Source organism: Etheostoma spectabile, chromosome 6 (genome assembly GCF_008692095.1).
Source record: "Etheostoma spectabile isolate EspeVRDwgs_2016 chromosome 6, UIUC_Espe_1.0, whole genome shotgun sequence".
NCBI lineage: Eukaryota > Metazoa > Chordata > Actinopteri > Perciformes > Percidae > Etheostoma > Etheostoma spectabile.
Genome location: NC_045738.1, coordinates 15,034,712 through 15,060,148, shown reverse-complemented (window position 1 = coordinate 15,060,148; position 25,437 = coordinate 15,034,712). Strand labels below are relative to the sequence as shown.

The following is a 25,437-nucleotide window of genomic DNA, read 5'->3' as shown; positions in this document are numbered from 1 at the left end:
GAGACTATTTGAAGTTGCAGATGATTTGTCGTTTTAAACATTATCATTAAATCATTAAACATTTTCCTAAACAAATTGGCTGTAGAACACATCAAAGCTTCCATATAAAAAGGAAAACGTCCTGTCATTGGTTGTACCAAGGCCATCTTGTGAGCATATGGCCCCAGGAGACGCTTTTACCCTGTTTGGTGAAAACATCAAGACCTGAAAGGGAAAGAAAGTAAACGGAAACCATAGGGGTGCAATAAAGTGACCAATAAAGACACTGTATCGAGGAGTTTGGGTTATGAACTCTGTGCCCTAGTGGGAGTCGAATATCAGAGTCTGAGAAATATAGATGAATGTTTTCATGGATACAGACGGGGCGTGAGAGCCAGCTGTCGACCTGATGTTTTCTTGTTCCCACATGACTGGGAATAGATCTGACTATGTGATTAGGCAGTTTTCTCTCTACCCAGTGGTCTAAAATGCTTTCACAGTGTTACTGTAAAAGATGAAGGATAGATGTGGATGCAAAGCACATTGAAATTAGAATAGTTTTCATCAAGAAAACACACATTTTTGGAATTCTGCACACACCCATCTTTTTGGACTCTGTTAGGGTGGCATGTCAGGGTGGTGATCATAGATAACAGCTATTTTTAGAAAAAAAGGGGCTGCATTGTTAAAGCTAGAGTGCGTAGTTTCAGCCATTCCCATGAGGAAGTTGAAGTAATGACAACAACACTGATGGCGCATCCGCATGATACAAGCCTTCCATGATCCCCCTTCCTTCCTCCACGCAGTTGCTAGTAGCCAAGGAGGACAAAGAGAACTAAAAAACATGTTGGCGCACCAGAAGAGGTCATTATCTTCACTCGAGTTTCTGACACAATCTTCTGAACATCGCCATACTGAGAAATACAGAGACAGTAGTGTGGAGCTGATAGCTTTGTATCAACTCATTTGGCAATGGCTTGAATGTAATGACGTTCATTAATATCTAAAAGTTAAGCTTTACTAAATAGCAACTTCAGTTTGAGTATTCTTACTCAAGAAACCAAAAAAAGCTGTTAAAATTGCCCTACTACATTGATATTACTGGAGCACGCAAACACGCCAGATGATTATCGTAGTCATATAATGAATACAGTATTCACAGCTTTTCTGGTTCAAACGTCAGAGATTTGCAATATTAAAAGACACAAAAGAGTCTGACCTACACCTATAACAGTTTGGGGATGCTGACGATGTAGGATGAGCAGCAGAGCTGTGTATGTGGGATGCGCCCATGAAAGATTTGCCAAATTGTCTCTGTCAATGCCAAACAGGTTATTTTGCTGTTGCTATTGAGTCTTGTTTTGAGCTTCTGGTACCCCCAGATGCTGCAACCAGTGGCCAGTGGCCATCCCATATCTCCACAGTCTAGGACCAAACTTTGTCCTCCAAGATGACAACGCTCGCCCCCACAGAGCGGGGTTTATCAGAGACTACTTCCAGAATGTGGGAGTGGAGAGGATAGAATGGCCTGCCAACAGTCTTGATCCCATTGAACACTATTGGGATCAACTTGGGCGTGCTGTTTGTGCCAGAGTGACCAACACAACCACATTGGCTGACTTACGACAAATGCTGGTTGAAGAAGAATAGCAGTGTGTCACCAGGCTGGTGATCAGCATGTGGAGGAGGTGTTCTGGCTGGGTATGGTTCTTTTACATGCTACTGAGGCTGCTTTTTGTGAACTGAATACATTTTTGAATTGCCAATGTGATGTTTCTTCAAATTTCAGTCATCCAATCCACCAAACAACAAACACGTCAATGGCAGATTAAGATGTTTGGCATTGGCAGAGAAGATTTGGCAAATGTTTCTTGGGCCAAACTACATACTCAGCGCTGCTGCTCATCCCACAAATACTTGTTCCTTACTAGTGGGGCACAATTTGAAAGGGAACTGAATAAGCTTTCCAATGGTATAAGATTCATTACCAAAAAGCTTTGTTACCACAGAGAAATAAGCTACCAAAGACAAATTGTCCTTATTTTTTGTGCTAAGTTTATTTATTTGATAGACAACAGATTTGATTTCTGGAGGAAAAAGTTCCAGAAAGAGCTGACTACTTAATTTTCTGCTTGTCAAGTAATGCAGCCTGATGGAGATTAGTTGGCTAACTGAAAGTATTCTACCAGTGCTGATTCAGCTAGAGGTAGCTTTGTCTTTTGATCACTTGGTGTTTCACTGTCAATCATATTCATATTCATACTGACATGGATTCTTTCACACCGCTGTAATTGTTAAAGTAAATTATTTAACCTATTTTACATCTAAACCAGGGAACTGTCAGTAGCATACACTTCCTGAATGAATTTGATCAGACATAGGTTTGGTTTAGCCCTGCTGCAGTCAATCCCTGCCCTTGTTCTACAATGAGGGTCTACTGACCTGTCTGCTCACTGAGAATAAAAAAACATAAATCTCTTGTCTCCTTTTCGTGTAAGTTTCAGTTGGGGTTGAACCAGAGCACCTCTGGCAGTCCCGCCGTTGTTCTGCAGTAGTCCTTCCCAACGTCAGATGGTTATTTGAAGAGGGTCTATGGCTCCTGGTCAGGTTTCCCACAGGCCCTGAGGTTCAGCCCATCTCCCTGACCCCCTGGGAAGCTGAGGTCACGCATGAGAGAAGGGGAATGAAAAGGGCCACTCCACTGATTTATGACCTGACGCAGCTATAGGATACCTTCAGCTCACGGATGGTTTTTGTTATGGAGGTGGGGGTACACCAAAGCAGATTCCCCCACCACCTCCTGCCAACGTTGGTTTAAGATTTCAGCCATTTAAAGGGAGCAGCTTGGCATTCAGATTCAAAGGGGCAGTAGCTGAAATTGTTCTGTAGTGCAGGGGTTTTCAACGTGTTTTAAGCCTAGGACTCCTTAGCTAAAAAGGAGACAGAGCAAGGACAAATATTATTTAAAAATGTAGTTGCATATCATACTGGGAAAGATATGATATGGTTATAAAATTATTATTATTTACACATTAAGTTTTAATGTTAAACATACACATGGGAGGCAAAGAAAGTCCTAAAGCTTTAAGGTAAACTTTATCTGTGGATGGCTAACATAATGGCTAAGGGTGTTCAATCAATAAATTAACAGATTTATCTTTGTTTATAATTTGTCGGATTCATGGTAATTCATGTTTTTAAGATATTTTTTAATTTAAAAAACAAACCAACTTTCAAACAATATTCATCAAACAGTATTTTTGCAGACCCCCTAGACACAGGCACACAGGACAGCTATTGTTTTCCTCTGCCTTGGGAGGAGAAGAAAAGGGAAGTGTGGTAAAGCAATAGAGCAATTGGGTGTGTTTGTGTGTTAATGTGTGTAGTTACAGTGTATATGTTGCTGTTAGACACTTAAAGACTTTAAGGTATCTGAAGAAAAATTGTATTCAGTGTCTGCATAAAAGAGCCCCGGGAATGTGTCAGAGAATACTATCCTTTAATGTCCTTTGGTTAAAGTTGTCCCGAAAAAAATCATATATTTTTTAAGTCTCTCCTATAACTGATGAAGTCATCTTCAGAAATGGAGCTGCTTCATGCCCAGTGAATAGTGGATCAACTTTAAGTCGTACTGCACCCATTTTGACTTTATTGAGATGTGGAGACATTATATAATTCATGTCTGTAAACCAGAGGAAGAAATGAAGCTCCTGATAGTTTGACATGTTTGGAAGTCCGCTTATTCGCTTTCTTTCTGACAGATGACAATATTGATACCACTCTTGTGTGTGTATGGTAAATATTTTGGAGCCAAGTAAGCAATTAGCTTTAGCTTAAAGACAGTAAAGATTTATACATCAAACTATATTTTGACGGGCCCCCTGCAGTAACTCAGAGGACCCCCTAGGGGTCACGGACCCTCTGTTGAAGATCTCTGCTGTTTTGAGACAATAAGCAGGTACAACATAGTTTGTTCCTTATTGACTGATTCTCTGGTAGGTTGCAATGCCAGATGTAAACCAGCTGTTTGATTTTGAAACACTGTTTTGGACCATTCCAGCCATTCCTTGGACTTACTTACTTTTTGTTTCACTCTCTCAGTCGTGTGTCTGCGAGAGTATCAAATCAGACTGTAGGGTCACATTCTGGTGCCCTCTCCCACTCTTGATTTAAGACCATATAACTACCTCTCAAGTTCCAAAACTATGTACCAGGGCTGACATTTTAGAGTTTGAACAAATAACAATCAACGTGTTATGTGTTCAAATTCATTTCAACACTACACATGTAGCCTTTTGAGAAACAATGTAGCAGAATTGGTGTTTTTTGATCATTTATGGTCCTCTGAATAACAAGCCAACATCACAGTAAGACAGTTGAATTTAACAAATTCAGGAACAGCCTTGCATTTATCTACATGTCTTCCTGTTGAAGCTAAAAAAAATGCCATACTTTACTTTTGGTTTGGTATTATAATTATCCGTTCAGCACAGCTTGCTTGTTTTCTCAATATTGTGATAGAAAAGAGAAGAACAATGACCTACGATAGAAGCAAAAGGGTCAGATAGCGTATTTAAAGTACACTCCCCCACTGAAGTGCAAGGCACTTCTTGTTATTCTAATACACATAGACAAGTTTGGTTTCTAAGACCCCAAATCTGAATGGTAGGTAGTTGAAATTACTGGGCAGTTATATTTAAGCAAAAAGAAATTATATGCTGAAAGACATCAATTAAACTAGAAATGAACAATGCTTTAATTTGACAAAGAGAAAACACTTTTTTCCCTACAACATTACCATACTTTATTTGTGCCCTCTCTGCACCATTCTTACACTCTTCCAACTGAGTGGGTGCTCAAGTTTCTGTTTACCATGCGATGTGGGACAGCAGTGCAGGCAAATGTATTATTTATACTGACATTTTTGAGTATACTTCATTATGCCGCTGTCCAGTGTTTAGGGACTACATAACAAAAATCTAGTCAGAATTATTATATGTAACTTGAACACAGCTCTTGTCCTCACCAGAATCTTTAGATACAGATCCCCACGGCTTCTACAAAGTCCCCCATGCTTGTAGCTTTTTGATGTATCCAGCACATCACTGATGAAACTGTGCTTTTCTAATAGCTGCTAATCAGCTTTCATGTTTTATTCTTGTACTGGAAGATTACACAGACCTTAGTGCTAGTTTTGTGTGTCCTGCCTCTCTGTGCCTGAGTCATGAATCCAGCTTCTCTCAAGCATGGACATCCACAGTCTGCTGAAGCTGCTGGCGCAGAAGAACTAGGCCAGATTTGACACACTTCACAACCCATGCTACCCTGACACACATTATTGCTTCTCAGAGCACAGAAGAAAAAATCTCAGCTACAAATACATCAAAGTTTGAGACCCCTCAGACACAAAGTGATAGTATTTGACCCAAGTAGTTATCAGACAGCTGGACTGGAGTTTTTTTTTATCCCAAAACAAGCTCATGTTCTGCCTGTCTATGTGATATGACACTGAAACAATTTTGCTGTGACAGTTGCCAGAAGCGTTCAAGACCACAGTGAGTTTAAACCTCCAGGCAAAGAGCGAAACACTTTTTCATTTGTTTGCCCTTGAAATAAGTCTGTTATGCTTTTGTGGCAGCAAGGAAACAAAATGAACAACGTAAACCCACAACTGCTTGTGTGAATTGCAAACATTCATTGGGTACATTTGTGGGTTATTAAATTTCTAAGATTACTTAAGTTTCAAGAGGTGCTTTATTGAGTTAAAACTCCTTACCAGTTTGTGAAGTCATAACTGGGTCAGAACGTTGCTGGACAGGTTTTATAAAGCAGGAGGTCTTTGGACCCCCTGGGGGGATTTTTTATGTGAGTGGGAAAACCACATCAGCAGCATCAAAGCCTGGAGTGGTGGATCCCTGCCAGTTTACCATCCACTTTTCAAATCAGGCATTTTCTGCAAGCTCAGCCAAATTCTGAAGCAGGTCCACAAGCTTGACTCACCACATTGAAAGCTCAAAACCAAACTAAACTAAACTTAACTAAACTAAACTAAACTAAACTAAACTAAACTACATTTACCCTGTAATGATAAAATCAGAATTGTCCTCTACAGTACCAGCTGTTGCCTGTTTATTTCCAGGCAGATTGAGAAAGAAAGGCCAAACCTAAAACATGACCATATGTTTAAACCTTGTCCTATGAACCCAAAACAGGATGTCACAGCAGGCCCTCCGGTCAGAGTAACTGACATAGACACAGGAACACAGGACAGCTATTGTTTTCTTCTGCCTTTGGGAAGACAGAAAGAAGAAAAGGGAAGTGTGGTAAAGCTCTGGAGCAATTGGGTGTTTGTGTGTTAATGTGTGTAGTTACAGTGTATGTGTTGCTGTTAGACACTTAAAGACTTTAAGGCTATCTGAAGAAACAAACCAGCTCACAAAATTGTATTCAGTGTCTGCATTAAAGAGCCCCGGGAATGTGTCAGAGAATTGTATCCTTAAATGTCCTTTGGGAAAGTTGTCCCAAAAATGAAAATCATATATTTTTTAAGTCTTTCCTCTAGCTGTTGAAGTCATCTTCAGAAATGGAGCTGCTTCATGCACAGCACCCATTTTGACTTTATTGAGATGTGGAGACATTTTGTAATTCATGTCTGTAAACCAGAGGAAGAAATGAAGCTCCTATTTGTTTGACATGTTTGGAAGTCCGCTTATTTGGTTTCTTTTTGACAGATGACAAGATTGATACCACTCTTTTGTGTATGGTAAATAAGTTGGAGCAAAGTTAGCAATTAGCTTTAGCCTAAAGATCATAAAGACCTGTAAGGTAATCTGTACAAAACAACAATTTGTCTGACAATTTATGCTGTTTTTTTGTATTTCCGTCAGTTTTATGACACATTTATTTATATTTTGATAAACAGTAGCAGTTGTAGATAAGCTTATTGCCTACTGGCTGTCAAGATTTTAGAGTAGAGGCTATCTTTTAAGCTAACTTTTAGAAAGAAAGTGAATACTCGTATTTCCCAAACGGTTTCTCAAAACAAAACTTCACCTGATATTGTCACTAAAAGATTCAAGCTCTGAGACTTAGGGGAGACTTAGAAAGAATAGACAGAATACTTTTTTTCCTCTTGAGTTTTAAAATACATCGTGAGCTGGTGCATGTGGAAACCAATGCTGACTCAGGTCTTAGAAGGAGAGAAGAGAAAGCGTGTCAGGAGGAGTCTGCAGACAGGGTGGAGGGTCGCCTCTCGGCCAGCGTAGACATAGCATCATGCCACACAGAGGCCTCCTTGTCTATAAACATAACCTGTTGCAACTCACTCAAGAGCATACCATGCAGGGAATGCTGAAAGGATTAGTGCGTAGCCACTTGAGATAATGTGCAAAATGAGACGTGATGTGGTGAAGAGAGGCAACAAAGAGTCAAGGACGAGACGGCATCACAACGCTGACTCAGTCGACCATTACCCTCTAAGAAGATTAGAGAACACCTCAGTCACGGCTTGTTCTGTAGGTTTTACGGCTCTATTTTTCTAATTTAATGTTATATAAAATAAATTCTTCATTGAATAGTGCATGATAAAAGAATGTTGTGTTTTGGCAATATGTACTATAACTGGTTTACTGAAAATTCACCCAAAAAACACAAAAATGACCATCACACGTTATTTCATTCTTTGTGTTTATTTGCTGTGTACATTATACACAAACCTCTTTGGAATAAAAACTAAATCTCTCATATATATATATCAAATCAAAGAAGAGATTCAGAATTTAACGGGGCCACTTTGTAAACATGCAACCAGTTTTTTCTTTCAGGTAGATATAAAACCAAAAGAAGTCCAGGTTGATGGGGTTTTCAGGAGCCATGCTGATGATAAATACAGAAAATTAAACATGTCAAAGCTGCAAATAATTGTGTTAATTTATCACATGTACAAATATATTGTGCCCTTTGGTTCAATAATTCTCATCCCAGAACGCCTCTTGGTCTAACCTCTGCATTCCTTGGCAGACCCCCAGTTCATATTTCAGTGGAATCCTTCAGGCCAAGCAATGGAATTGACCTTTCATGGAGATAAAGTGAGAATCACTGAAGGATGGATGAAGTGAGGTAGGATCTCTGGTTATCAGAGAAAGGAGGGAGGCTTCAGCCTCCACTGCTTGTTTTGATGGGAAACGGGCTGACTGAGCCAGCTGGGAAGGTTGAACGTCTGTAAACTGCCAGATGGTGAAAGTGACATCCTAAAACATTTTGTAGTTAAGGTTTGACAACTTGAGGTCCATTACTTTTGAAGGTGAATATATTATTTGTTATGAAATTGTCTTCATTTTTTAAACTTCTTTTGTGAGATATCAATTCTCATTGTGCTTATATTTGCTTGCAAAAGTCCAGTTTCGCTCTGACAGGAATCTGTCTCTGTTGCTTATCTAGCAACTGTATAGCTTACACAGCTGTGAGCGCTGTACATGCATGAGGATTAGTTGTGATGATCAATGAGTGTGTCACAAGTGATTATTGGACAGTGTTTATACTGTGTGAATGTGGTCTTTAGAATTTAGAAAATGAGATGAAAATGATGGAAGTTACTGGCCAGGCATGGCTCTTAGTCAACCATAATGCAGGTGCTCCTTTGAATCCAGCTCCGTGTTTAACATTACATGAGATGAATCTCTGTAAAGAGTCAAAGCTATATGTCTATCTTTCATTTCCTCTCTGTCTGTCCAGTTCAGTGCATTAACAACCCCACAGGGGCCCTCGCATGTTTGTTCCAACGCCTGCGTTTAAGGAGTAAAAAAAAAACAACACACAAACTAAACTGGGACAGATCCGAATGAGGTACTCATGGTTCACTTCACACTCACATACAACAGTTTAGAAAAAACATAGCTTAGTGGTTTTCCATTTTAATTTAGTCGTTACAGGAGAGTGTCAGTGTCAAGGACACTAAACTGTGTCCACTGCGTCATGACAAACATACACATATGTGCCTTGTGAGGGGTCACAGGGGCTGATTTCAGATCAGTTCAGTCAATAACCGAAAAAGAGCTGCAAATGGAGAGGACAGAAACGTCCACTACACACACAGCTACACACATACACACAGATACCAAAACCTTTTGCTCTGAGAAATAGTTCCATTCATCATTAAGGTCTGTCTACACCCACACAATATGTCCTTGAGATCCATAAATACAATATATCACTTTTACCAGAAAAACTAGTAGCAGTTGAAAAAAACTGTCTCTTTGGAGTCGGGGATCGTAGGGAACTAAAGGTAATCATGTGCCGTGGAGTGCTAACCCAACGTGCAGACATTTACGTCCGAAACAAAAGTCAACTCTCAATGACATTCATTTAAAATTAAAGGAAAAATCTAATTTTTCTAGCTGCTTTGAATTGCATTGCTGCTTGCAGCTAAAAAAGAGAAAAAATCCCTATTTTTTCCTTCTATGATGCATTGTGTCAATGCTTCTAGCTAATCACACTGGCACACGCACATACTGAATGTTGTTTTTGAGATTCAAGTGAAATTCATTCATGATTCGATGCCTTGACTTTTGGTGTGTAGTGCAGCTCAACCACAAAGGGTCTGAAACATAGGTCTGCAGAACCAAATACTCCCCCAGGTGATTTCACTAAATAGTTACTTCTCTCTTTGTAAGGATGTACGCATCAGGAAAGAAAGCAAGGAACCCTTGTTATGTTAGAAAGAGCACATCAGACACTTAGCACTCCACAGCGCATGGTTCCTTGTCCCTAACTAATTAAACAGTAGACTCTTTGGGTCCCTCTCGAGCAGCGTTCTTACACCCATAAAGCCACTTGATGACACGAGCATTCCTCTCAATGATTGACACACCATTGGGAAGCTGCTCAGCCAGCTCCTCCTGAAACAGCCCGTCTCCCGAGTGCTGGGAGAACTCGCTGGGCTCTGAGCCGCCACCTACACTGCGGAGGGCCAATGAGAGTGTGTCTATGGAGCTGGCACCAGAGAGGAAATTCTCTCGACCCAGACGCTCTATCATGTCCACGTCCAACCCGCAGAAGTCAAAGAAATGCTCCTGCTCTGATAACGCCGAGCAGCTCAGACGCAGGTCTGACTTTGAGCGCCGCAACTCCCCAAAATGCCTTCTGGGTACTGGTGGGGGTGACGCACGCTTCCATGGGTCATTCTCATCATCATGGTTACTTGAGTGGTTGCCATTGGTAGTACCATCATTAGTACCATTTGTAAATCCATTCTTAGTCTGTTCAAGCACACAGTTAAAGCCAGGGCTGGGGATAGACCCTGGGCTGCGTTCTTGGTCAGTTTTACTGGACCTCCTGCTCCCTGGTCCTCCGTCCGAAGTGTCTTTGTCATTGGTCCAAGACATGCGGGAGTCTCCATCCCGTGATGGTGCTTTCTCTTCACCGATCACCATCTTCTGAATTCTGCCTTCACCTCCGCTACTCTTCTCCCTCATGGAGCCTTGGAAAAGGCGGCGGACAAAACTGTAGCCCTTCACCTCCGTGTTATCGTTCTCTCCCATTGCTGCACTGCTTGGGGTCTTGCACTCTTTCTTCTGCCTATAAATGACGAGGGAGTCCGGCCTCAGCATGCGTTTGCCTGTGCTCCTTCTGAGTACAGGGGCACTGTGTGGTGCTACCAAGTTGTTGATGCCAGGAGTCCTGGGGTTTGGAAGAAGGACATTTTTCAAATTGCTCCTGTTATTCGCCTCAATGTCAACAGAAGTCCGTCTGTTCTCCTTCCTGGAGTCATCGTTTTCATTCTCATCTTTTGAGGTGAAGGAGCCAGAGAGCGTAGAGAAGGGGGTGTTGGATGAATGCCGTGGGGGAAGATGAGGCGTCAGGCTACCGGGGATGGATATAGCTCGCCGGGGCTGCGGTGGTGGGGTAGCACAGGGCACCAGCACAGGCTCCTGTTTGGTGTTGATCACCTGCTGACTCTTAACATATTTGGCTTTGTCCGCCTCAAGCCTCTCCACAGCGCTGATTGAGCGGCCGTGGCCTCCACCATCTATCTGCCTGCGCAGGTAGTCTGGACCCTTGTTGAGGAGCCTCAGAGGAGAGGGGGATCCAGCTGGCGTTAGGGGCTTCATATTGAGTTACTGAGCCTGGAGAGACATCAAAACTGCAGCCCCGTTAATGACTGACAGCTTCTGGTGTCGCCCAGAAAGCAGTTGTTTGCCCTGTGAAAATTAAGTTTCTAAGTGTACAAAACTGTGTCAGCTCTACTTCCGGTTCTCACAGCTCGTGAATCTTCCTTGAGGGGTAATAGATAGGTAGCAATTCAGGAGACCACAGAGTCCAAGTTTTTTGGAACGTTTTCTATAGATAGCTTGCAGTCTCTTTGTTGGCCAATGTTAGAGCCCAGACAAATTGATATCTCTATCCAGTATTTACACAGGCATTTGGATAGGCAGGCAGGGCACAGGGAAGTCCTTTTTTTGTCTCCCAAAAGAGACGCTCCCTGCCCACACCGCAGCAGAAATAGCAGGCAGGGGTGCACTTTGAAAGGGTTACTTTTCCTCCCACACGTTTTCTTCTCTTTTTCTTTCTCCCAACAACACCCTTCACTGTTGATCTTTTCAGTGACGGCTGCCTTGAGAAATGAGATATAATGGCCTCAAATATTTGTTCTGTGCAGTCTGTCTGAGGGACGCCAGGGTCAAGACTTTTATTGTTTGGCGCCCGTCGTGGTTGAGGTGACCTGAAGGTGGCCGGCACCAAGGCACTTGGTCTGTTGATGGACAGATGGGGCAGATGAAGATCTCGTCCTTGTCCTCACCTCACCTGCGTGGACTCCTGGGAGACACAGAGAGAGAGAAGGAGTGGGTTTAGCTGGAAGTGTTATTCTCCAGGGCAATCAACAGAGACCAGATGGCAAGAAGGAAGGTGGTCCCTAAAGCTCAGGTCAGGTTGTGCTTATTTAAAGCTGGAAGGAGTTAGGCAGCAATAGAGCTGACACATGTACACTTTTAATGACCCCTCTACCTTACATATTAAATACAGTAAGCATACTACTTTTAGATAGTCATTGAGGAAACAGGTAAGGGATTCGTTAACATGTTGCAGCTGAACCAGTAACATTTTAGAAAAGGGACAAACCCCTCTGTCACTTTATGTGGTACGAGCAATTTCATAAACGTGAACACAGATATCACATACAAGAATTAACAAGCACATCCAGGTAATGTTTCCTATGCATAGATTTCTTTTTCCCACTGATTTGTGTCTGGCCTATGGCAGTAATTTTTATTTTCTATTTGTTGTATTATCTATGTTTGTTGTCCTGACAGTATTGCTGCACCCTGTAAGTGTTTGATGAAAGATAAATGGATGGAACAATGTCTGTTGTCCAGGTGCATGATGAGGTTTTCTGCACAGGAAGTTGTACTGACTTATCATTTTGTTCCCCTGAAGAGTTGTTTCAGGTTTGCTTTAATTAACAGCAAATACAACATCCTGTATAACTGATCATTGAGTAAATCTGGCAAGCAGAGAAAGCAGAGAAAGCAGCGAAAGGCTGGGTGATTATTTTGTTTTGAAAGGACAGCATTTGTTTTTAAATCAGTGTTGCATCATTCAACTTTTTCTTTTTCTATAATGTAGCACTGCCACAGGCAAACTGTCTTGGCTCCAATTCTTCTGTATGTCATAGCCATTGCATTGACACACCGGGACAAGTAACTCAAGGGGTGGAAATATGGAGACAGAAAAAAAACTGGCGCATCAGTTTAGATTGCCACTTTAAAGTTTTAAACAAATGTCTCTGCTGAAAACTATTTCAGTTTATTGTCATTTAAACATCCCAAAGTGCTGCATAAGTAAACCAATTGACTCTTTCATATCCACAGTTAAACAGCTTCTTTATCTAATTAACAAGCCACTAAAAAAGTTACATGACACCTTAAACCAAATATAAGGTATGCCACCGTGCAATGGACAGCCACATTTTATATTTAAGATGTGTGTTCTGTGGAGAGAGATGTTTCATATCTTTTAAAGTCTTGATGCTTTAAGAGGATGAGGGAGGTGGGAGGAGGCCGCACGTGTCTATAATGGGATAGGCTCTACCCAAGGAGTATTTATAGCATGAAAACAACCCAGCACAGTTATCATGTATCTATGTATGTATTCATGTATGTGCATGTGGTCATGGGTATATTTGTCTGCTCTAGTTCTGCACCTGAGCTTTTAAGCATGTGTGTGTGTCAGCACGAGGCAATAAAAGGGTTCCCTGTAAATGAAAGAGGGCCATATGCATAACCTTCCTCTTATTCTGCACTTTTTTCTTGTGCCCAAAAAACAGTAAGGAGTATTCCACGTGCAAACCGTGAAGAAAAAGAACACGTCTTTGAAACTTAAAGCTGTTATGAATACCCTGAGGCACAAGAGGAGCCTGTTTTTCATTCACAATCATTCAAAATGAATTAAGAGTCCATCTGGAGAGATAAATGCTCCAAGTGCTGTGCTGGACAACAGGCGGGTATTGTGCTTATTGTTCCCTCAAGTCTGCTTCAAGTGTTATCAAATGCTATTTTAACTTTTCCTTTGCATGACGTAAAACAATGAACAACCTCCTTTGGCAGGAAAAAGGATCCATGTCTCATCATCTATATCTATCTATCTATCTATATCTATCTACGACCGTATTACATCGCTGACTGTGGCAAACACAAGAAAACACACAAACCAGGTTTCCAGCTTACATTTATAAAGTATTTCTGATTTGTAAGATAGTGAAATAACTAGTGCAACAGAATGACATGCAAGCAACACAAAATACTAACAGCTATTGTTCTCTCACAGATAAGATAAACAAATCATTTAGCTGCAATTAAAGAAACATATATTTTTCAAACAAAACAATTAAAAAACTTCTACTGGGTTCAGTTTGACTTTGAGTATCACCCGCTAATCTACTCCTACTAAATACTAAACTACTATTGACACATTAGAAGGAGACATTTCACATTCATGTAACTCTACCTGGTTCAGTCTGCACACCCCTCACAGAGAAGCTTGAGCCTGCTAAATGTCAGGCCACCATATATTCACAAAGCAAGGGGGGGCAACTAGTTGTTTTTTCCAGATGTCGGGCTGTCAAAGCTCAGGAAAGTCATTGTTTAGGTAGAGTTCCGGGAAAAATGTCTCGCAACAGGTGTGGAAGGGAAAGAAAGGGCATGAAACAAGAAAAAATGGGTAGAAAATGAGGAGGTAGTGGGACTAGAGGTTAAAATGTGGGACTGGGGTATGGGTATTTATTAGATACCTTTACATCAAGAACAATCTGTTCCCCATCTGTGTTCGAAATGGAAAAAGTGCAGGCTATGGCTATTGAAGCATTAAAGGGGATTATCACCACAGGAGCCTAAACAAAGTCATTAATCCTGTTGGCTTTCCATTGAGGGGGATGGGTTTAAAGTATTCAAAATTATATGATGAATACATGGACAATAACTATGGATACAGCCACTGGAAATCCTTACTGACCCAACAGTCATAACCTTGAAATCCACAACAACATGGGCAATATTTGTCCTACTTCTAATGCATTTCTTTGGTTATAATCTTAATGGTGTGTGCATTCATTGAATCTGACAATACAAACTTTAAGGAAACCAGCCTTTCATTTTTTCTCTTGCTCCAAGTGCTGTCTTGGGCATCATGTGACTAAATCTGAGTCACTATGCTAATTGACGCTTTTTGGGACACAATGTCTTGATGTGAAATGAGGCTAAATTCTTTATAGACTACAACTGATATAAGTGTGTTTTCTTCTAAACATTAATTACTAAAACAGAGGAATTTGAGAGAAGAAATGTGCATTTTGAAAAGGTTATGTTTCCCACACAAACACATACACAAACACACACACACACACACACACACACGCGGACTGAATGAGTGACTCAACTGGGATTTGCTGGAGAACAATAGCCACCATTAGCTCAATTGACCATAATGAGCCAGATTAGTACCCAGCACCTTCTCCTGTCGTCTCAAGGTTTGTGAAAAGCGTGAGATGGCTGTAGAATATTTCTTGTCTCTCACTGTAGGTTGTCATTAACCTCTACACCCTTCCCTTCTTTCTCGTCTCTATAGTGAACAACCCCCCACCTTCTCCTTCCTAATGCTACTTAACCGTGTGTCTTTCATTCCCCTGCACTGTCCTGCCATCGTTCCCACTCTTCGTCTCCTATGCCACAGGGCTTCCTTACCCTCTCATTTTCGTCCCTACTCTATCACTCTCTTCCTGTATACACCCTGTGTCTCTCCCGCTCTCTGTGCTCTCTGTGTCTGAGTGTAATTTTCAAAAGCATTTGCCAAACAAGATGTCTAATGGATGACAATTGATTTTGTTATTAAAGTAGTAACTTACATTTTTATATGGAACAGTGGTTCCCTAGGGGTTGCAAGAGGGGTCACAATATGATTATTATAAATAGAATTTTCTTTTTGCTCCTTATTTCTTGAGTAATACTGAAGTGCTATCTCTTATAAACTATTCAAATGAAACAATCTGAGAAGAGAAATCCAATTTTGGTTAACCTGATCCCAGTTCAGAGACTTAAGCAAAGTGTTGGTCTCAGACAGTTACATAAAATATCAGCTGCAAAACCCCCTAATTATGAAGTTGGAAAGATTTAGGGGCAAAGGTTTCAGACAATGTACGATTCTGGTCGATTTACTAAACTATATATCTGTTACATGGGCTCCATGTGAGCCTTATTACAGGAAGTGTTCAAAGTCATTCTCTGGCTATTGTAAATAACACTTAATGGATGTACAACATGACCAACTGGATAGTTACTGTTAGCAGATGAAGCCTGCGTGGATGAAAATACTAAGAAATGTGAAATGTCTGTCGAACTGTCTGACATCTCATTCTGAAAAAGATCTCTGGGGCTACAGTGCAAAAGTTATCAACAGAAACCAAACACTAAAAAAAAGTCTGTCTGCCCTGTATCTTCCTTTCTTGCCTCCCCCATGTCCTCCCTGTGAAGCGGATGGCCCAGCCTGCAGGGGAGGCTTAGCAAAGCGCCCCCATGCAGCTAAAGAGGAACCAGATGTTTTGTGTCGTGCTACGTAAAAATGCTCGGACAGCCCTGACAGAGACCTGTCATGGGAAAGGACTGTGTACTTCAAATTTCCTTCTAATCAACAGCATTATTTGTGCTACTTGCATTTGACCCTTTAGCACCACAAAGCAGGTAATGTTTAAGTTTTTGATTATACTGTCACATTGCCTATATATATTTGACAGTGAAAAGTGCAGTTCTTCTTATTTTTATGATGTGAAAGCGGAGCCCCAGAGAGAAGCTAAACACCAAAGATTCCAGGAAGTGTTTGTTTGCCCCACGAGAACACACAGAATAACTTCTTCTGGGCTCGCTGGGCTTTAGGAAAACCACCTGGCCCCAGATTAGAAGATTAGAAGAAGTTAAAGGAAGTGAAATATGTATTCAGTGAGGTAAACACAAGATAAGAGCTTACCACATTCATAAGGACCACCTTTGAAGCACGCTTACCTGACAAATTAATCTTTGGACAGATGCAAGGCATCTGCCAACTGGCCACCTCTAACGTCTTTCCTCTCTGTATCTGTCCTCTTGCAAATCCCTCTTTCTTTATACTAACATCTGGCACCACTCTTAAGGATGACACAGACTAATGATTGTCACTATTTGACTGAAATGCCTGAATGTTCAAATGTTAACCAAAGCTCTTTATGTCATGACAAAGCATCTGTGCACATTGATTCTCAACAGTGTGAGTATAAAGCTCCTGCATGGCCACTAATGAGCCACAAATCAGGAGTTTGTCCGGTGCGGTTGTTAACCATCACTATAGACCCAGACCTCAAGAAGTCTGTAATGGGACAGGACAAAGAAAAGGAGGTGTCTTCTTCAATTATCCAAATGGCGAGACATTTCTTTACATTATTAATGGACCCCAACAATGATTCTCCTCCAGGTCTACAGAGGTTGCTCTGCCTCATTAGTCAGGGAGGGAAAGGGACAAATAACAACATGGGGACAGTAAATGTAAGAAATGGAGCCACAGGACACATATCGTCTCTTCAAAGACAAAGCCTGGTAGCCAGTTGTAAATCCTATCACCATTGTGAAGCCTTGAGCACCATTAGCCGCTTGATCTGCAGTGAGAGGCTACCTAGGGCCTTGCTCCGCATTCAGTAGGCCACCTGGGACGACTTAAGGGACCCCCGACCTGAATAGGCCTCCTCCCAAACCGTAAAATGGACAAGATGGGCTCTTAACTCACTGCTGCAGCTCTTTTGTCATTCAAAGCAAATCATTGCAGAGACAGATGAGCTCTGGAGCCACAAACCAAAGAAGCTAGGCCAGTGAAGAGCTTGAGATAACAGTGATAAGATATGTGCCAATCAGCAAGCTGTGTGTCTGTGTGGATGTTCTACTCACAATAACCTAAAACCTTAAAATGTAATAGCTAAAAAGCAAACTTTGCAATCAGGCCAATTAGCTAAGAGTACTAATAATCAGCCAAAAACCCTATTAGCCTATTAGCGGGATAGAAAAATTAGCTTAAGTTTAAAAAAGGGAAAACACAGATACGCTACAACAAATTTAAAGCACATTCTACTCAAAACAATTTATTTAAAAAATATTTTTAGCATAACAGCTTAGTAGCATTAGCTTGTGGGTCAACTGGTTTGTATAATGGCCATAATTAGCTAACAAGCTAATTTGTTTTTTAGTTGATTTGTTATTTGAGAGTTAATGAAAATATATTTTTTTAATTGTAAGCATCACATAAGAGTCTGGTAACCTTTAATAGACATTAGCCTATACATTACAGATCTTTTTTTTTTTTTAACATCTTAATCGAAAGTGGTAATAGTTGTTAGTTGGCTGAATTCCACTAATCTGATGTAATCATGATAACAATAAGATTTCATTGGCTGCTTTAACCTGTGACATGGTCAATTTATAACACTCATTATACTGTAAGTCAGGTTTTTATCAGCACTGTAACACCCAAGCAGGTCTAACAAAGATAACGTCTGCTGAGATATCATGTTCACATATATTTTTGCACTTATCATCCGACTGGGCAAGTTCCCTTTTCTTCTCAGCTAAAGGTCCAGGAAGAGTGCTGATACTGTTGATAATTAAACAGCTCTGACCTTTAAGTTTTATGAGTCACTGTTTACTTTTTCAGCAACTGAAAAAGAACTGTGCTCAAGCTCTGCCTTCAGCTCAGTTTGACATAAGTTGTTCAGAAGTCTCTCAGATGATCTCTACACCAGGGTCACTGTGTCAGGAAACCAAATAAACCACACTGTAACACAGAGACAACTGAACCTGCGTCCCAGTCCAGGAATATAAAGCCTGGGTGCGATCTCTCACTGTCGATGAGTGAACCAGTGACTGGTGAATACATGCACTTACAAGGAGATGACGTATACCTGGATCCCGATGTAAAAACTGTAAAGAAAATGCAAAACACCCAGAGAGACATTGGTGGGAGATAACTTGTATGTCTCCATTTGTATGACTGCACTAATCTGTGAAACATGGATCTATTAAACAATAAAAAGTGTCCTAAAAAAGCAGCTAATTTCAGCTCATTCAAATGTTTTTATAACTCAGGTGAACATATTACATGCACAATACTGTCTCTTCTGGATGAGCCTGCCTGACTACCCACACATATGAATGATGCAAGAATTATGTTTTGATAGAGCTTACTCGATTGACAGAAAATAGTTTAGATAAGAATTGTTAAAGTAACTTAAAGTGCCAAAGGTCCACAGGTTTCTAACATATGAATTGCTTTCTTAGTCCTCTCATGGTTACTGTTAGTTGGACAATTTAAGCAATTTGAAGACATCAGCATGGGCTCAGTTCTTGCTAGTTTCTGACATATATAGACCAAACAGTTGATCAAGAAAATCATTATTGGATTAATCGTTGTAGCCCTACATGGCAGTTCAGTGTGGCTTTTGAAATTTTAGACCTGATGGTCCTCAATGATGATGAACGATGGTCAGGACATTTTCTCCTTAGTTTCACAGCTATTACTTTTAATTTATGTATTTCTATGCCTAAATAAAGCTATTAGGACAAAACTCCAATTTGATTGTATTGCCACACAACGTTGTGGCAGTAGCTTTATTTATGATCATTCACTTTGGGGATCCAGCACCCACCTGTGAAAGCATATTAAGTATCTCTGTGAGTTGAGTGCATCCAGTACTATTTTGTGTTTGTATGCCAAATTCATTTCTGCATGTCCATTTCCATGCCTGTCACTTAATCTGTAGTTCCAAATGTGGCTACGGCAAAAACAACAATTCCTTCGGCTTTATAGAAGACAGTACTAGTGCAACAATTTGAATTTTTCAGTTAAATACAGTAGATAAAATGACTTGGTTGAGGGTAGCCAAAGTGTGTAGTGTGTCATATGAATGTTTGTGTGGGAGAGGACAGTAATAAGAGAGAGTGTGTGCAGGAGAGAGCTAAGTGTGTATACCAAGTGTCCAGATCTGGGTTACATCAAGTAGACTTCCCAGCTTTAAACAGCCTTGTTTTGTAAATTATGACCACCGCCGCTGCTGCTCCCTCCACATGCCAGCCTGGCTTATGTGACCAGCAGTACAAACCCGTTGACTTACTGTGTGTGCGCAGCACAGCCCTGGACTGGGAATGCACTTTGCAACTCAGGGTAACACAGATCTCCCCTAAAAAAAGCCTGTCCTGAGGCTGTTTATACAGAACAGTGCACAGGCGGAGACCTCGGTACATCCCTCAATCTCCCAGAGTCTTAAATTATGAAGGCCTGTTCCCACACTGTGCACCCTCATTAAGCTCTCAGCTGGTGAGAATGCTCTGAAAGACAGCACTGTCTGGCCAGCTGCCAGATGTTTTATTTCACCAAGTCGGCACATTTTTTACTCTGCCAGGCATATGTCTGCTTCAACAAAGTGATAAAAGACACTTCAATGAATGGTGGCTGTTAGACTTACAAAGAGCAAGTAAAATGTTAAAACAGGGTTAGAGGTGGTAAATAATACACCTGTTTACCTGCATTTGTGCGAATTAAACCTCCTTAAAACCATAGCGATAAAAAGCCACTACACTGGGATGGATAAAAGAAGCACAAATACATAGAGATGGTGGAAACATTCACTACTACTAGGTTTTGTTTTGACATTTAGAATGATAAATGAGACGATTTGGGTGATGCTCATTACTTGGAAAGCTGACATCAATACAGAACTCTCAGAGAGACTAAAAAGAAAGCAAATTAGTGTAACCTCTGTGTAACCCCGCCCTTTTTCCACACAGACACACCAGGTTGCCAAAAGGACTTTCACACAACAATTGCAGAATTATTTCAAACACATGTTGCTGATGTTAGCAGTAAAATGTTAACACAGACTTGTGAGGATTTGTGACAGGGCTGTTTGGGGTTGGTTGGAGCTTAAAGATGCTCCAGCTGTGCTGTGTCCCCAAATACTGGGTCAACTGTGACTGTAGCGTCAACACCCCCCTACTGTGTAACATACTCTTCACCACTTTAAATGTGCCAGCATTGATTTGCTATCTGCACAGCTGAACACTGTTAAACAAGCTTCATTTAGCACAACTCCTGATGAAATAAAATGCTTCACTAACACTTTTTACAGTGCAGTCTTTTTCATATCGAATAAGGAAATGATCATCTAGTCCTGTTTTTCTGTTGTCTGGCATTTTGTAAAGCATTAAATACATGCTCTCAAACTTTAGTATTTCTCTATGACAATAAATAGGAATGACTAATGAACTACAATCAAAGTTTAGGCTTGGAGAAAAAAAACTTTAGTCAATATTAATAAAGAGTCAAAAACTCTAGCTAATCTGCATCATCAATAATGTGCAGGTGGGGTTTGATTCAATTTGATTGGCTGTGCTGAAATCAATACAACTGTCATCATACTTTGATTTAACTGTTCAGGAATCCTGATTGGTGTCCTATTGTCTTCATACCAGAGAGAAAAGCAAGGACAAAAACCAAAATACTAAATTGTGTTGTGTAAAATATTCAACACATTTGCTAAGATATTTTATTTTCCTACCCCATCCCTCATAGTGAAAAGCTGATTCCCAATGTGCTTTTATAAGGTCCTTAAATCCAACGCTAATCTCATGTAACAAAAACTTTCCAACTACAAGAAAAGAATTCCCAAAAATCTCTTACACAAAGACCCTAGACTGAGCTCTTCTGTTTATCCTCACTGCCATCTACGCTTAGCGGTTAACCTCTGCTGAACCTGCCAGCTGTCCTCTCTCATTACCGATCGACCGACCTGCTGCAAACAGACCCCCGAGTGCCACAGAGAGAGACCCCGCCTTTCGTCCCCCTTCTCCTCATACCTTCCTCTCCTCCCTCGCCTCCTGTCAGAATCAGAAAACATCTGGAGTAGCTGGAGGAGTTTGAGTGGAGCTGCGTCGCTGGACCCCCTCCTGTGTCGGAGGGAATGTCCAGGCCTGTGTCATCTTCCTCCCGGTTGAGTGGGCACAGCGCTGCAAGGGTTGAGTGTGATGGGATGTGGCAGAGCTACAGAGGCGCGCGGTCGCACTGTGAACAATTACGGGGATGTCAGAGCAACGGAGAGAAGGGCTGCTCTCACAGCTGTCACCCACATACAGGGGACCGTCAGGAGAGGGAGATCTGTCAGATCATGTTTCATGATTTCGTTGCCCACAATAAATTATGAATTGAGCTATGAGCCAATGGAGATGGGAGTGATGTAAGACCAGACATCAGGCCTCAAAGAAAGACAAGACTGATGATTAAAACGATCATATCAGTTCCAAAGTTAGATACAAACATTTGGTGCAAATTTTCATTTCTGCTCACAAGCTAAAATATATTCAAAGGCATTTCTCAAGAGTGCTGCATCATAAATCTTTAAAGGGATCAGCCAACAAGTACTCCAAAAAGCTACATCCATTTTGAAAAATATGTCTTTGCTCATCAAATTATCACTTCACTGAATATGAATCTGCACTCAGTGTTAACAAAACAGAAGAAATACTAGCTTGGTACATGCAGTAGATGGTAGGTTATACTTCTAGTTTCAGCCAGCAATACTTTGTAATAGTGGGTATTAATTTATCAGAGTGTGCCTGCCAGAATATGTTGTTCTTCTGCTGGATGTATCTGAGAAGCTGTGACTTTTTTGGACAAGTTCCTTTTTTTTCAAACAGTTCTTCCTGAAAATGTCAGTGAGGAAGTTCCCAGAGACAGTCTCTACATTGGCCCAAACAAGGTGACAAGGAGCAATAAAGCTAAATTATAAGCCATACGGTTTGTGTGAGAGTGTTTGAAGTCTCACACTGTTGTAAACCTCAAATGTCCCAAACCAGCTGCTGTTCAGCAACACACACACAAACACAGTGCCAGGGGCAAGATGATGTCACTGCCAGGGTACGATTTCTTCTCTAATTAGAAACTCCAGCTTCTGCCATAACTTGGGGGTCTCTCTACATGTAAACATCCAACAAAACAGGGATTAAAGAACAAATGTTTGACATCCCTCTTATTAAATACGATGTTTTCAAGACTGAGCTCCGCGAGAAAGCAAAACCATGCCTTGAATGTGACTGTGGTACAGCGGAACTTTGAGTGATAAGAAACACATGAGTGGCCCATTGTGAACTAAAACCATGAAATATCTTGCGGCTTCCGCTTGTCCTCCGCAGTCAGCATTGATGTGGCTCAAACCGATCAGATTATACACTTGTAGAGCCTCAAAAAACAGTGTCAAGTAAAAACATTTTTGTTTTTCTGGGGAGAAAAATTGGAAAATTAAAGACAAAGAGAAATCCTGGTATGCCTCTGTATCCCATAAGATATTACTGTCTATAACCTGTGCTTGGTCATGAACTGGTCAGTGATATGGTGGCAGCTACTTTTTAAAGTGTCATCATCAACATCACCGCCGGTGCTATGAGCCAAGTGGGAAGGCAAAGACCTAAATTACATTTCATTTAGTCATGTTAATGCTGTCAGGCCTCCTGTCAACACCCCAGACGGAGAATACAGCGAGCAGCTCTGTGCTTTGGTGCCCCTGGGCTCTCTGCTCTGTAACGGGAGGAAGTATTCTCGTCTGCTCCGCTGGGATCAGCATCAAACACAGATGCAGCCGAACTACAGCTGGAAAATTAGCAAACAGCCACATGAATCCAGGAAGAAAAAGGGGTTTGGAACTGTTTACGACCTCTCCACACAGTCATTTTGCAGGTAGGAATTCAATCATAGAGATGTTTGTATGCTGTGTTCAAACATGCGCAACATGAAGGATTGATGACGGCCGGTAGGTGTTTATGATCTATGACTCATCATAGCTTTCAGGCAGGGATGCAAACTGGGATAGATTTGTCGGCTCCAACTGTCAAGAAAAACAAAAGTTGAATCATGGAAAGAATCTACCTTCTTGTAATTTATTTTACGTCATGCTCAAGGGCCTTGAAGGTGATCACACCCAAAACTATAAGTAAAGCAAATAAGGTTTATCTTTTCAGCCAACATGGACTCCTTCAAGGGCTCAGAAAAATGGGAATTTGAGCCACTTAATGTCCTTTGTGTTGGTCAGTTAATTCTTTTAACCACTGTATTCTCTCATGCAGGAGACAGCAAGATCCCCTCCTCCTTCTGGAAAGTAATAGTAAAGCTTCATCACTGCCAGTTCATGATCTGCATCAAAAAGCATGAATTATCCCTCCTGCGGCTGCACACAGGCCACACCAACACATGCTCACCTATGAATCTCAAAGTGAACGTTTATACAGGACATGTGTGGTCTGTTTAGTCTGGCTCCTAAGTTGTTTATGCTCTTGACCCCACACTGATCAAACCAACCCAGGATGCATGAAAACTATCAGTAGAGAGTTAGGGGAGGGGGGGGGAGGGGAAGAGGTGGGTCAAGGTGGAGTTGACCCCGAGGGCACGTGATTGTCTCTTTTGGAGGAGACAGCCTCTACTTGTCTTTTCCGTTTTAGAGTGGGTGGGTTCCTTTGTAAGTTCTCAGGTAACACTGTCTAGGGGTTTATAATGCTTTTATTAGTGTTATAACTGACTACAAAACAATGTATTTGTCATAACTGACCTGATTGGTAGAAAACTGTCTAATTTAATTAAACATTACAAAACTTTTTTTTCCTGATTGGATGCCTGGAAGCCAGAGCCTAATTTGTGCCTTTCCCCTGATTTCATCCAGATGTAAATATTTAGAGCAGAGTTAAGATGGAATAAATAATCAGAGCACATTGGTCAGTCATTTCTCCATTCCGTACAGCTGTTATTGACTGGACTTCAAGGCTGGACGTGGATAATGCACGTATGGGTTTACATGGAAGATGATGTCCACCTCTCAGGAAAAAAACAAGCAGTTTTGGCGTCGATCCATAAACCTCGTGCGTTGTTTATGGATAATCCAGCTACAAGAAGTCTGACATCTATCACAGACACACTGCAACGGATCAGTTGCCTTTAAGGACATTTGTCATAAACACACCATAAAGATATCAGGCATGACTCTTAAGAAGACAAACTAAAGTAATCAGGTGGTAAATTTTAAAAGGACAGACACGCGTAGCCTATTATTTCTCGGGGGAGAGATTTATCCAGTTTTGGATTTAAGTCATATTTAACAATAGTAACATATTTATTGCATACAAAAGAGCCACAAACACAAAGTAGCCTCACTTTCTGTTACCAGGCTGTTAATGCGCGACCAAACCATGCCAATCTTTCACTAACGTAAAGCTGTATAATAGTACTGCCATATCACGAGAGTAGCCCGAAGGAAACGTAGAAAATAATCACGCAAGATCACAGATCCGATGAATCCATTTATCCCCGAATCCACCCTGATCGGCACCCGAAAAAACTTCACAATTGAATCTCGACTCGCACATCTACACCTACTTGAAAAAAGACATAAGACTCAAAAAAGGAAGAAACTCAGCTCCTCTCTCACCTTGTTCGCTCAGTTTATCCAGTTATCAGTTTGTTGCGTATCAAATCCTGAAATGGTGCGGAGATCCTCTCTGTGACAGACGGCGTGCTTCGGCGCTGCTCTGCGCTCTGCGCTCTGCGCTCTGCGGGGACTGCTGGCACACTGACGGACCGCTGCATGGCAGCAGCCCGATTAGGAGGGAGTCCCTACAGCGGAGGGGGGTGGCCAGGTATGAGGCTGTGTAAACTGACTCCTGTGCAGCCTGTAGGAAGCTGAGTGGACGGGTAGGCTACAGTAGGGGGCCATATGACATTCATAAACATTGATCTAGTTATATATTGGTATATTATAGAAGTTTAATCAAATCAAGTGATATCAGTGGCGGTTCTGGGAGGGGGGGGGGGGGGGGGGGGGTAACGTGACCAGTGGCGCCACTCCCATTCCCCCCCCCCCCC

The 25,437-nt window shown here is 41.4% G+C and overlaps 1 protein-coding gene across 2 annotated transcripts; it reads right to left on the bottom strand.

Annotated features, from left to right (window-relative positions):
- Positions 1-7,651: 7,651 nt before the first annotated feature.
- Positions 7,652-25,223, bottom strand: fam110d (family with sequence similarity 110 member D). 2 transcript variants are annotated; one of them, XM_032517452.1, is made up of 3 exons: positions 19,234-19,248; positions 15,929-15,934; positions 7,652-11,194 (listed from the first exon to the last, which is right to left on the bottom strand). In XM_032517452.1, exon 3 carries the CDS (start codon positions 11,085-11,087, stop codon positions 9,753-9,755), a length of 1,335 nt encoding a protein of 444 aa, XP_032373343.1. In that variant the 5' UTR covers positions 11,088-11,194; positions 15,929-15,934; positions 19,234-19,248; the 3' UTR covers positions 7,652-9,752. The 2 variants fall into 2 exon arrangements, with proteins under 2 accessions (XP_032373343.1, XP_032373342.1); XM_032517451.1 differs by lacking the exons at positions 15,929-15,934; positions 19,234-19,248 and adding an exon at positions 25,004-25,223 and having other exon boundaries at positions 7,652-11,793.
- Between the last annotated feature and the right edge of the window lie 214 nt (positions 25,224-25,437).

What these genes read in the sequence shown, in the direction of transcription:
- fam110d (XM_032517451.1), bottom strand. Translation starts at nt 11,087, where the DNA reads ATGAAGCCCCTAACGCCAGCTGGATCCCCCTCTCCTCTGAGGCTCCTC.